The following is a 14,012-nucleotide window of genomic DNA, read 5'->3' as shown; positions in this document are numbered from 1 at the left end:
ACCGACCCTCCTGCCAGTGGAAACGGCTTCTCCTTATTTTTAATTGTAAACAATTTTACAACACCAAGTTATAGTCCAACGATTTTTATTTGAAATCTACAAGCTTTCGGAGGCTTCCTCCTTCCTCAGCTCCTGACATTTACCTGAGGAAGGAGGAAGCCTCCGAAAGCTTGTAGATTTCAAATAAAAATCGTTGGACTATAACTTGGTGTTGTAAAATTGTTTACAATTGTCAACCCCAGTCCATCACCGGCATCTCCACACCTTATTTTTAAGAATAAGTTGTTAACGAGGGGGGGGCGGGGGGGGGGGAGAAAAAAAGGAAAAATAGACAAAATAACCTTTTTAACATTTATTTAGAGCCAATGGCAGTAAATGCAATCAGTCAAGCACAACACTGCCACATGGCTGTCATGTTGGTTATGATAGTCATTGGCAGCGTTCAACAGGACGTACACATTTTGCAGCCTGACGCTTGAGGAGTTCCATTGAAAACATAGTCCCTTTTTTTTTTAAAGATAAAAATAAATCGGCTTCCCAGAATACATTAAGTGGACAATTTTCTCTCCTTATAACTTTCTGTAAGATCGAAGTTGCTTCTCGCAGATTAACCTGACAAGAAATGGAATCCTCTTCGAGCACAACACACCTAACAACATTAATCACTTTCAATAGAGCACGGAATAGCATGAAGCGTCAAGATGCATAGCTTTACATAATGGAAATACGATACAGTTTCATAACTTAATAAAAATATAACAGTCATACAATTTTTTATGGGCTTTCTAAATTTTTTTTGTTTTGTTTTTTTACAATTTACATCGGCTATTTTTCAGGCTTTGAAGAAATTTCAAAACTGTGACAAACACACTGGGTCATCGGACACGATATAAGACAATTAATTAATAGCTCAAATCCGAGAATTACAATTGACACTTTTTTCAAACCACAGGCAGATGCATTCATTGTAATTCAGGCATTAAACCAGACTTTATACACTGTTTGTACATTTGTTATTACAACAGGCGTGTTCCTCCTGAACACACACATACAACTGAAATTCAAAACAGAACTCAATGTCGTAAACCAATTAACAAAAGAAATCTTCAACTTAAACAAGGCACGTCATTGTTCATCTAAAAAAAAATGCATACAATGTTTTTGTTTCAACATTGAAAATACCAAAGAAAAAAAAAATCAACAAAATTAAAATGACAATCATTTATATATATTTTATTTAAAAATGGCTTCAAAATAAAGTAGAATTTTACAGGAGTTTTTTGTGTTAAGCTTGTGCTAGAGTAAATCATTTTAATATATAATTTAATATAGAATTTGGGGTCAGTAAAATCTCTCATCTGTGAACAGGATCATTGACAAATATTTTAAAATTTTTCTGTTTCTTTTTAAAAGGAAAATGATGTGGATTGGTATTCCATTGTGAGAATTTCCAACGTTTCATTTCATAGCTACCGTCGAGTATGCTTTAAACTTGCTTGTTTTTATGGTTATGGATTTCTATTTCTGCAATGACTTAAACCTACCACAGGGAGGCAGAAGATGCACACCTAGAATTGCTTATCTGGCTGAACCTCTTTATACTTCTGGCATACCCTAACCAATAAGGCTGGTGTCATATAACGTGTGTAAAAGCCCTTTGGGATCCGTGAGCTTACAACCAAACCAGGACATTTAAGTGTGTGTGTGTGTGTATAAAATGTTCTGTTTGTTTTTGACCCTTTAAGATGAAGAATGACAACAATAGAGAATATATTGCTCTGTTCTGCTGTTTGCATCCTTCGTGGTCTGAACCCTGAAAGTTTCAGTGTGAAAACAGACCAGGCATCAAATTTAGGACAGTTCAGTGCTGTGGACATGCGAGAAAGGTCCAGTAATAATTTGACTACCTCAACTAATAAGATGAAGGATACTGATTAAAATCTAAGGGCATGTCCAGTTGCAATGCCCTATCCCTCAATATATTGAAAGGAGCAGAAAGGGTTACAAGACAAGCCCCAAAGTGTCTCCATTTTTAACTTGCCATATTGCAGTAGAGAAACATTAAGCAGTGATATACATGTGAGTGAAATCAGAACAAGGGAAAGATGGAGACAGATAGACTATCTGTTTTGGGTTTAATTTTCATCTCTTGCTGGTCAGTATTTCTTTGTTACTACGGTTTTTGCTGACAAGTCTGCCCACGCGATTCCTACTAAAGACACCTCATTAGAAAAGCCTACAGAAATACAGTGTCGACCTGACTGCAGACATTAGGTCAATGTAAAAAACACATTATGCTCTCCAGCTCATGTTTGAATTTGTGCAAATAAAGGGCTCTTGGTAAAAATGGACTATAAAATAACAAATGCACCGTTCATAGATGGATCGGTTGTATGTCAACATATTGAGATGAACGAGTGAATACAACATCTTCAGATGTATTAAATAACAGCTTCAAAATCATAACTCACATCGAGCACATGAGTTGATTTCACCAAAAAACAACCGTAGAATTAAAACATTTTTTTTACAATGCGTTCTACTCTGGTGAGGGAAGGTGGGGGACTTCTGACATTCAGCCTTAGGACTTTCTAAGTTTCTCTGGCAGTGATAGAGCTTGCAAACCTCTCCCTGTTAATACCTTTAAAGGGTGAGCTGCCTTACAATGAGACGAGCTCCGAGAACCTCACTCAATTTTAAAGGAGGCAGCAACATTTGAGGCCGAGAGCAGAAGAGTTGAACGAACCGATTCTCATTCTTTAGGGCCTGGAACTGATGTCCCAGTGGAAGCCCGAGCTCTCTATAAGGTAAGTTTTCCCAATGCATACTTCTGGCGCAGAACCTCACTCATCGGGAGCACATATACATCTCAGTGCAGTACCGAGGGGAGTGCTGCACTGTCGGAGGTGCTGTCTTTCAGATGAGATGTTAAACCGAGGCCCCTGTCTGCCCTCTCAGGTGGACGTAAAAGATCCCATGGCACTATTTCGAAGAAGGGCAGAGTCCTCCTGGTGTCCTGGCCAATATTTACCCTTCAACCAACAACACCAAAAACAGATTAACTGGTCCTTTATCTCAAGGTGTCAGTCTTGGTTTCATTGGAAGGTTGTGGATTCAAACCCCACTCCAGAGACTTGAGCACATAGTCCAGGCTCACACTTATGTGAAGTACTGTGGGAGTGCTGCAGTCGGAGACGCCGTCTAACGGATGAGACGTCAAACTGAGACCCTTTCTGCCCTCTCGGGGTTGTAAAATATCCATTGGCACTATTTGAAGAAGGGTAGGGGAGCTCTCCCCAGTGTCCTGGCCAATATTTAGCCCTCAACCAACACCTAAAAACACATGATCTGGCCATTATCACGTTGCTGTTTGTGGGACCCTGCTGTGCACAAATTGGCTGCCGCGTTTCCTACATTACAACAGTGGCTACACTTCAGAAGTACTTCATTGGCTGTAAAGCGCTTTGGGACATCCTGAGGTCATGAAAGGCGCTATATAAATGCAAGTCCTTTCTTAAAGTTATGCTACTTACTGAGCACAAAATGCACAGCAATAAAATCGTTTGGAATTAAAACTGCACCCCTCCAACCTGGACCTTTATAGCATGTACAAGAATATTTTCGGTGCGTTACAAATCATGTGCAAAAAAACTGATAAGCACGATGGATTTCACTTGTTAATATAGTGAATGGAAACTACCACATTCTAACTGAATGAAGCTCAACAGCATTTAGATGGGACAAGCCTTTTAACTGACTTGGAGACAACTTCATTCAAAGTTGGCTCCATTCAGTCCAACTCGCACCTCACTCCTCCCTTAACGAGTAGATGGCAAAAAGTTTGCCTGACATTTTGCAGAACCTTGCTTTTTGTCACTGAAAATTAGTACTGAGTGTTTCCCATTTCTTTTCCAAGTGTATCTTAATCAAATTAATTTTGAAATTGCAGTGAGTTGATTTCAGAATATTGTATTTTATATTCAGACATTTGTAATTTGGTTCATTCCCCCCCCCCTTAACAAATATTACACTCCAATTAAATAACACTATAGACTGGCAGTAAATTATTACTCATTTGAATGCTATTGTTTCATACTGTTACGTCTTCCTTTGTGTTTTTATTTTGCGATTTTCTTCCTTCCTGAAGGTGCTGACTTTAACAGCTACTGGTAGCCCTCTGGCACCCACCCAATTCGTCATTTGTGGACCTAGATGGTGAATGGTGGCAGGCTATTCGACTGTGGCAGGCACGACAGTCAACTGTAATTGTGCCCTTGAAGGAGCTGCACGGGCACTTTCCACCAGGAGTCACCGGATAGTGATCAGGAGCAGGAAACCTGACTGAATTGTCCCCTTTCCCCCTTCCCCAGGGGGGCAGTGAAGCTGATTGCAGTGCCGTGTCCTGATTCCTGCACCAGCTGAATGAAGCTAGCTAACTCAGCGACAGATATCAAATCTAGTGTCACACTGGACCGAGCATTTATCCACTAAATCGTTCAGGGGAGCTCACTTCCCTCTGGTCAGTCCTCCTTAACCAATCGAGATTTTGTACATTACCCTCGTCCCTCCTTAACCAATCGAGTGTCTTTATACAAGCAGTCTTCCTCCTCTAACTAATCAAGTATCTCTGTGTCACCTGACTGACAAAACTACCAATACTTTTAAATAGAAAGTAAAAAAAAAGCAGCCCAGGCAAAAATCCCATCAGCCTCTGTCACTGATATCACAACCAAGGGGAAAAAAATACAACTTGAAATTTAGTGTCACAATCTGACCATGTCTTTGTGCACTTGTGTACGATCGCCATCATCTGGGATGAACGTTTACAAACCTATCTTATTTCTCATGCTTACAGTGTACATATACTACATCTCACACTAACACCTTTTTTTTATTCTAAGAGTTTAAACATCCTCACGTTTGCAAGATCTCGTATCTATATTAAAACAATTCAACCTCCTGTCTCCGTCTGCTTCAAATCAAAATCTTTAGACTTGTGTTTTTTTTTTGTTGAAAGATGACGTTGGTGAGTTCATTCCAGCAGATCTACGCGCAACAAGATCCTGAGGTAATCTAATTGTTTCTTCTTTTTTTTTTCCCCCGTGAATTGTGCGAACCAAAAAAAAAATACAAATGAGTTTGTGGAGGGAAATTGTGTCCAAGACTGGTCTGGAAAGGATTTTTAAAGATCATTGTGCCCACATTAAGTCCTGAGGTTTTCCTGCCGTTTGCTTCCTCTCCTTCATTCCAACATGGCATCCAGTTGGTCGGCCAAGTCGTCAAACATACTGCCGATGTCATCGAGTATGCTGCCTGTGGTCTTCACTTCTGAAGCAGCCCTGTGCAGAGAGAGGCATTACACTTCATCTGTACGAGTAATTGAAAAAAAAAACTGACAGCATATTTATCTGGACAGCAGAATCCTGGAGATCTGCTCTGCCACACTTATGTATTCAATATTTACAAATTTACTCCACTTAAGTCTGTGCCTCTTTGGAGCCTTTTGAAAAGCCAACATTCATTTCTAGGGAAGCCTATTTCTGTCATTGTTAGCCATTGAGATACATCACTGTAACCATTACTAGTTTCCTCAAAAAAAAAATGCTTTCCTCGCCAACTTTAGGAACATAGGAGCAGGAGTAGGCCTTTCTTTCCTCTCTCGCCCCCTTCTCCTGATTACTCGCTGGAGTATGGCTCCAAGGCATTGTCTGCCATCCAACACCATGCTCATTCATGTGTGAGCCTTGACAGCAAGCTATTCAACTGTGGAGGTCACTACAGCTGAGGCCAATCCTGTTCTCAGCCGACGTCCATACACGTCACTGGATACGAGCATGAACTCTGATTTCCACCCCCCCCCCCCCCAGCCCATTTGTGCTGAGGCCAATTATAGAGGCCTTACCATCACCATAGCTGAGATCTACAAACTCAATACAGCCTGGGCATCGAACCTGGGACTTCCTGGTCTATATTGCTTTGCTACCCATTAGAAAGCTCGCTGAACTACAAATATCTCTGTATTAATTGTAATGCAATTCTTGCCTCTTGTGTATCCCCGATTTTCATTGCTCCACCATTGGTGGCCATGCCTTCAGCTACCTAGGTCCCTAAACCTCTCTACCTCTCTCTCCTCCTTTAAGACGCTCCTTAAAACCTACCTTTTTGACCAAGCCTGTCCTAATATCTGCTTATGTGGCTTGGTGTCAAATTTTGTTTGGTAATCGCTCCCGCGAAGCGCCTTGGGACGTTTTACTACGTTAAAGGCGCTATATAAATGCAAGTTGTTGTTGTGGCACTGGAATCTTGCCAGTGTTTGTCTGATCCCTATGCGTTGTTCTAAAACACTTGGGGCTAGATTGTCCATCAGAAGTGCTCTAGACCTTCTCTTCCGCCCACTGGGGTTATACCATCGAGAACCAGCCCAATTTTCCTCAATGCACCTTCACTGTACATTCACAGTGGGGTCCCCACCGGGGGGGGAGGAGGATAATTGTCACGTCAGTCATTTGGAGCAAGGATTTTCCTTGTACCTCCCTCCGCCTGTTTTCCAGTAGTCAATCTGAGGAACATCTGCCTTCTGCTTTTGTAGATACAAAAACAGCATCTCTCCAAATGAACTAGTTTTTGTACTGTAGTTGTTCCCTACGTGTACTTTAATACTTCAATAAATATATACAAAATTGCGTGAAAGCAGGGACTTTTTGTGAGGGATTATCAGTGGTGGGGGAGGGAACACTTCTCCATCTTTTGGACCCAGTGTTAACACCAAGCATTTCCAGGTCATGAATAACACAGGCTGGATGTCAACAACGTGCCCTTAACTCCAGTCTCAGAAGACTGCATAAGAGCTACTTTTTTCTCCTCTCCATTTACACCAACCGCACTTGTTGCCTGACTGTGTGAGAGTGCTGATTTAATACCAATCTGTACCAAAAAACGTGCAGTTTGGTGCTAAAAAACTCTACTGATTCTGCCCAAAGTGAATTCGTGTAGGACTACTTCCAATGAGCTGGAGTCAAACCCTGCCGGCCTCACTGCGTCGCCCACCCATGGCGGAACTAAAACCAACGGACTTACTCTGCTTTGTGCCCCTCATCGTGCTTAATCTTCTCCTCCACGGCCTGTAAAGCTGCTGCCAGGGATGCACTGGTTTCTTCAAGCTTCAGTTGTGCTACTTCTGTCGTGGCCATCTCTGTGGAAGACCCAGCGATCGAGGACCTCGGTGGCTTGACCGGGACCTGCTGTGTTTGGCCACCGGCGAGCGGTTTAGCTGGGCTCGAGCACAGGGATGCTGGTGTGCTTGCTGCCTTGATAGTTGGTTGCTTGGCGGGGGAAGGGACGGGAGTTGGACCTGCGCTCAAGGACTGAAGAATGGTATGGGGTTTGATGGGTTTGGGTGTAGTCAGAGGGGGAGGTAGGATTGGTTTAGGAGACACAGGGGGTGGGGCACGTTTTACTTCTGAAATAAAGATGGACAGAAATATCATGTTAATAAAAGCTGAGGTATTCAACCATAGGCAAGTAATTGGCCCGAAACAAGACCGTATTTCATTGTGTTACATATATGCAGATGACTTTTGATACAAAATATAATATTGCCTGTAGCTGTGAAGAAGCTACCCTGATGTGATTTAGTGATGGGCATAGCTCGCAATGCATAAAACCACATTCTTTTTAAAAAAAACTGAAGGAGCCAGGCTTGGCTCAGTGGGCAGCACTCTTGCCTCAGAGTCAGAAGGTCACAAGGTCAAGTCCCACTCCAGAGACTTGAGCACAAGATCTAGGCTAATACTGCAGTGCAGTACTGAGGGAGTGCTACACTGTCGGAGGTGCCATCTAAGACGTTGAACCGAGGCCCTGTCTGCCCCCTCAGGTGGATGTGAAAGACCCGTGGCACTATTTAGAAGAAGAGCAGGAGAGTTTTCCCTGGTGTCCTGGGCCAATATCTATTCCTCAACCAACATCACTAAAACATATGACCTGGTCAATAACACGTTGCTGTTTGTGGGACCTTGCTGTGCGCAAATTGGCTGCCGCATTTCCTACATTACAACAGTGACTACACTTCAAAAGTATTTCATTGGCTGTAAAGCGCTTTGGGACATCCTGAGGTTGTGAAAGGCGCTATATAAATGCAAGTTCTTGCTTCCTTATTCCTGTTTCTCCACAAGAACTGTCAGGAGCTGCAAATGTGTGCTCTCGGTCTTCACAGCTCGACTCCATTTCCGTGACAATGTGCAGTGACAAGAGGCTCACCATTGTGTCTCACTGTGACTCACTATACAAGACCCTGGATGGATATAAAAGCCGTAGCGGCCGTGTGTAAGCTCCGAAAAAAAATCACCTAAAATTAGCAAGCATACTGCTTATTATTTGAGGTTAATTTGTAGGTATTCCATAGTCTTGGTGATATGTATGTTGTGTCGTGTAAAAGAGCATGTTGCCTTTTACATGCAAAGCTATCTCAGACTACAAGTAACATAACTGTGCTCTCTCTTCAAATTTACAGAGGTGAAAGGAGCTAAATTAGTCTTGTCACATAATCTATTCCTGAAGAAACTAATCCCCATCGGACTACACCGGTGCTAAAATGGTAGGTGTGAAAAGTATTGAGGCAATTGAATGGGCTAGAGGCAAACATACATGAATTAGTCCATCTTCAAGCAGCGAAATATCCCTTTTAAAAAAATTCATTCTCGGAACGTGGGTGTCGTTGGCAAGGCGGGCATTTATTGCTCGTCTCCCTTGTTGGCATCAGAAGGTGGTGGTGGGCCTTCTTCAGCAACCTGTGGCGGTTTGACACAACTGAGTGGCTTGCTAGGCCACTTCAGAGGGCAATTAAGAGTCAAGCACGAAGGTGTGGGGCTGGAGTCACGTATAGGCCCAGACCAGGTAAGGACAGCAGGTTGCAGTCCCTAAAGGGCGTTAGTGAACCAGTTGGGATTTTACGACAATCTGACAACTTCACGGTCACTTTTACTGATACCAGCTTTTAGTTCCAGATTTTTAAAACTAAAGTCAAATTCTCAAACTACCATGGAGGGATTTAAACTCATATAATCTCTGGATTATTAGTCCAGGTCTTTGGATTACTAGTCCAGTAACATAACCACTACACTACCATCCCCCTGTACAGCGATGACACAATCAGTACTAAAATTACAAGTTCTACACAACCAGGAACTAGCAGAACCTTTTAAAATAACAGTTGTTTTTCTTTGCTTTATTAAGGTTGCAAATTGAAGAATGTTACTTCTCAGGACGGCATTGTAGATTTACAGGGAAAAATCTCCAAGAATTAATGCATGTATTTCGAATGCTGCCATAGATATTTAGAACTGAAAAAAGCAACCAAAAAAACTGGAGACGAGACAGTAATTACCACAAGAGAAAAAAAACAATCTACCTCACAACCAAAATATTCAACTCTCCGAAATGTGAATATTGTTCGAGTTAACCTGTGAAATTGAATTTATTAATGCTATGGTGTCTATAGATTGCTAAATAAATACAATGCTGTTAACCCTAACTTAGAAATGGCAATTGCTGAGCTTCACTTATGAGCATTTAACATGCTCAAAACTACATTGCCGTTATGTAGGCATATCGGCAAACTATCCTGTTTTTTAAAAAAGGATTAATACCCGAGTAAAAAAACAGCCCACGCAAGAACTTAGGACGAGCGTGTGAAGCATTTATCTGTAAAGTTTGCCAATTGGAATTGTGTGTTTAAAGTACAATCGATAGTTTTATCTCCCAACAGCCATCAATAGAGTTGCCTCTCCACCTCTCTCTCCTCCTTTAAGACGCTCCTTAAAACCTATCTCTTTGACCAAGCTTTTGGTCACCTGTCCTAATATCTCCTTATGTGGCCCTGTGTCAAATTTTGTTTGATAATCGCTCCTGTGAAGCGTCTTGGGACGTTTTACCACATTAAAGGCGCTATATAAATGCAAGTTGTTGCTGTTGTTGAAGAGTGATACAAGTGGGAAGCTCCGCCTCTTCTCCCATTTCAAACAGGTCAAAGGACAACAATGGCACCTTAGTGTTAATCTGTGCGCCCAAGCAGAGGACATTTCCCATCATGGCTCCCTTGGATCTCATAGCTGATGTGCAGTTGAAAAAACTCACCGAACTATCTATTTTCAATCACTGGCCACATTGTGATTCACCGTTTTATAAATGAAAATTGATTGATAAATGGAAGGAAAACAATGTTGTGACATTGATTGGTGCTCGTGGTCATTTTGGAGAATTGTATCAATTCAGCTGTTCTGATGTGTAAAGGAAAACTGACTCAGTCACAAAAAGGAAAATTTGATTTCACAGGAACATTTAAAATGTCACCACAATCTCCATCCTAACAGCCATCAATAGAGTTGCTGGGAGGAAGATCGGAAAGGCCTCAGTTTATATATGGACATTTTCAAAAAGAACAATGGTGCACTTTTTAATAAAACTGTACTTTATGACTATAATTATGGGGGAAAAAACAGAAGCAAAAATCTTCACCAGCTTGAATTACACACAATAACTATAACGAACAGAAACTGTATCCTCTGGTGGGGGAATCAAGAGCGAGGGGGCATAGCCTTAAAATGAGAGCCAGGCCATTTCGGAGGGAAATCAGGGGAGCACTTTTTTCACACAAAGGGTTGTAGAAATCTGGAACTCTCTGCCTCCAAAAGGCTATGACCGCTGGGGGTCAATTGGAGCTTTCAAGACTGAGATGGATAGATTTTTGTCGGGTCAGGGTATCGAGGGATATGGAGCAAAGGTGGGGAAATGGAGTTGCGGTGTAGATCAGCCATGATCTAACTGAATGGCAGAGCGGGCTCGAAGGGCTGAATGGCCTCCTCCTGTTCCTAATGTTCCTTTGCTCCAATACAGTATAATTCTGGGGAGAAGTAACAGCATGGCATTTATTGAACAGCAAATAAAAGGAGACATTTATATTCTCATCTGTAAAAACCTGAAAGTGTTATAATTTGATGCAGAAATATATTTCCATACAGTTCCTTGTCACAACGTAAGAGTGATAGATCCACCAACCACTTAGTGCTTCATCACTTTATAGTCCTATCACGATGAGGAGCCTCTTGGAGATGATACAACTCATCGTTTTGGGGAGTAGGGTATGGGGGGGGAGAGGGGGGGGGCAAGAAACAGATAGTCCGACTTCTTCAACCCTGCCTCACGATGGGCGTCTCCTTACGTGATAGATGCTGCCCAGACGAAAGAAGCGCCTTCCCGTCCACTCCTGGACTGCAGGCGTGTTTGTGGAATGTAGGAGACAAATGGGACAGAGGAGGTTAGCTGAAGTAAAGAAGTATGGGGAAGCCTACCTGGGCTCCCGGGACCAGGCAACGGAGACTTCTTGATGCTGGCTGGTGGCGGTCCATGTCTTTTTATACCAGTTGGCTGAGTAAGCGAAGGTTTGGGGGATACTGGGGGTTTAACAGGCCTTTTCGTCTCTCCGTCTGAAAGGTGTGAGGTATGTTCTCCGCTGTTTCTTCTGGGGATGTCTCCTACAGTCAAGAAGCTCGGATACGTTTCACCTCCAGTCATGTCCGACACTGGTCTTCTTTTAATGGTTCCTGTGCCATTCTGAAGCACCGTAAGGTGCTGGGTCTCTTGCGGAGATTCCAACTGTTCCCTCCCCCTGACCTTTGGCCGCCGCTTGACCGTGTTCGACTCTGTTAAATGAAATGCGACGACCTCCTGCTGCTGGGTTGGTCTCGGTTTCCCTCTTCTTTTCAGCGTGCTGGTGAGTTCAAATGCCGTGAAGCCAGAGTACTGTTGCCTCATGACCTCAGAGTTAGCCTGAAGATGCGGTAGAAATTCCACAGTATCAGGTTTCAGAGAGCCAGGCTGCCTAGGCCGTTGCTTAATCGTTAGATTACCTTCTTCAGCAAACGGTAGGTTTTCGGAGGAGCTGTTCCTGGATGATCCGGTCTGATCCACTTGAAGTCTATCCATGGGCAAATCAGTTTCTGTCTCCGATTTGACACTTTCAGGCCTCTCCCTTCTCGCAGCTGCAATCAGGCCGGTGACAGGTCCACTAATTGTCCGCCTCCTGTTGATGATTTCACCGTCTAATCCTATTGCATCTCGAGACCTGTCGAGAGGCCCGCGTTTTACCGTGGCCAGCACCGTGGCCACTCTGGAATGTTCTGAACCGGCTGGTTGTATCATTTGACCGTAATGTCCTCCGAGACCCCTTTCGGCCTTAAACGATCGATGCAGAGTAAGAGCCCTGGCACCACCCCCAATGGACGACATCTCCAACATGGCAGCGATACTCTTCACACTTCCAACGCTCCCGGTCTCCACAGTCCCTCCAAAGTCGCTGGCTCGTCGCTGCTCGTTAAACCTGCCTTTCGTGTCAAAGTCCTTGATTGCTCCCATTTCCTTTTCTTTTGAAAAGTCATCGGCGAGATTTGTGCTGGATATCGCTGAGCTTGACCGTTTTGGAGGCGGTGGAGGCGGTCCTTTCTTTTTTGGTCTGAGGGCAAACGATTGACTGCGGTTGACGTTTTTGTCCGCTGTCGATTGGCCTCTCACTGAATGACTCCTTCCTACACGCCTCTGTATTGTGGCGTAAGGACCAACGCCGGGGACTGCGAGATCATCGTTGTCTTGCTCGCTGTCAGACATTGCATAGCGGCTCAAGCTGTGCGCTCGCTTCTTTGGTCTCGACGGGTCTTCGTCTGAATCGTCTCCGTGCGGAGGGAGGCAGAGCACTGGAACAGAGACGGGCAAAACAGGGACAGCCTGGGCTAGTGGGCTAGACGTATGGCCAGACCCTGAAACCCCTTCACCTTCCACGGGCTGCGGGATTACATAAGCAAAGCCTCGGTGCGTAGGAGACTGCGGGAGTGACCTCGGGGACATCGGCCGATCCGTCTGCAAAAGCTGCGGGGTGGGCTTCACTTTGGCTGTCGCCTGAGGAACGGTAAGGGTCTGCGGAGAGGAAGGTCTAGGTTTTGTTGGCGTCTGTGGCGGAGTAAATGTCGACATTGAGCTGATCGTCTGATGAGCGTGAGAGAAGGAACCTCTTGGCTTCCCAGGGGCTGGAGGTACACTAGCCCTTTGAACCCCTTGCCGGTGACCCCGCCTTGTGGGGCCGACTTGTTCGGTGACGACGGCTCGGTGGCTAGGGCCTTCGAGGTTTTCCTGGCTTTTCGACAGTGCTGCTCTTTGCAGGTGGTTCCCTACTCCTGATGTCTCTTGAGCAGTGCCGTTGGGCTTTGTCTTGCCACCACTGCTGTCGCTTTCCTGAATGCCCCCTTGCGATTGGAACGCCGTGCCTTCTGGAGCGGGCACTACGTGGTTGGCCTGCTTTTGCTCCAGGCCGTCCTTTGCATCACCAGCACTGGTCATAGCGGCTTGTAGCTCATTGCTCAGCTCGCTGTCTTGGAAAGTGGACATCTTGGGAGACTGGCAATCGGCATTTTCACCTTGAGGAGACTCAATAGCCACAATTTCCAATGACTGTGGGGCTTTTTTCTTCAGCGTGCCAGAGTCAAACCTGGCAGCTCTCTGAATTTCAGCCAGCTTCTTCACAGCTAGCATAAACTTCTTTTGATGACCTAAACAAAACGAAAAGAGGAAGAGAAAAAAAAGATTACCTTCCAGATGCTTCAAAAAAAAAAGCTAAACCTCAAACAGTACAGGGACCGAAAGGTATAATGACTTCTGAATGTCAATGTAAAATGTTTCGAACTGCTCCTCTCTCATTCTCTCTCTACTCTCGTTGCAACATTTTTCAATGAAGTTGTCTGTCTCTTGGGTGAAGTAGACAACATCTTTTCACAAAAGCATCACTAAAATACAAGGTGAAGCTTTGATTGTGATATTAGTTCTGAAGTTAAAATATATTAGGCGAGCCAAAGATGATTAGTTTTCTACATTGTTTCAAATTTTAGGCATTATGCAATTTGAGTCTATTTATTCCGCTTTGCCCATTATGTGTCTCCTGCTTTGAAATTAAGCTCTTTGAATAGAGCAAA

At 43.8% G+C, this 14,012-nt stretch overlaps 1 protein-coding gene across 2 annotated transcripts in view; it reads right to left on the bottom strand.

The window, feature by feature from the left end:
* Positions 1-337: 337 nt before the first annotated feature.
* The window catches only part of caskin1 (CASK interacting protein 1), a 442,509-nt gene continuing 428,834 nt past the window's right edge, over positions 338-14,012 (bottom strand). For both annotated transcript variants that reach the window (XM_068003445.1, XM_068003444.1), the window contains 3 exons: positions 11,346-13,592; positions 7,078-7,459; positions 338-5,339 (listed from right to left, as the gene is read on the bottom strand). In XM_068003445.1, the coding sequence (XP_067859546.1) occupies positions 5,243-5,339; positions 7,078-7,459; positions 11,346-13,592 (2,726 nt within the window). In that variant the 3' untranslated portion in view covers positions 338-5,242. The remainder of the gene's footprint in view (positions 5,340-7,077; positions 7,460-11,345; positions 13,593-14,012) is intronic.

The sequence above is a fragment of the Heptranchias perlo genome, chromosome 22 (genome assembly GCF_035084215.1).
Source record: "Heptranchias perlo isolate sHepPer1 chromosome 22, sHepPer1.hap1, whole genome shotgun sequence".
Taxonomy (NCBI): Eukaryota; Metazoa; Chordata; class Chondrichthyes; order Hexanchiformes; family Hexanchidae; genus Heptranchias; species Heptranchias perlo.
Note: the sequence above shows the minus strand (reverse complement) of the source record. Positions and strands in the feature narration are given on the sequence as shown.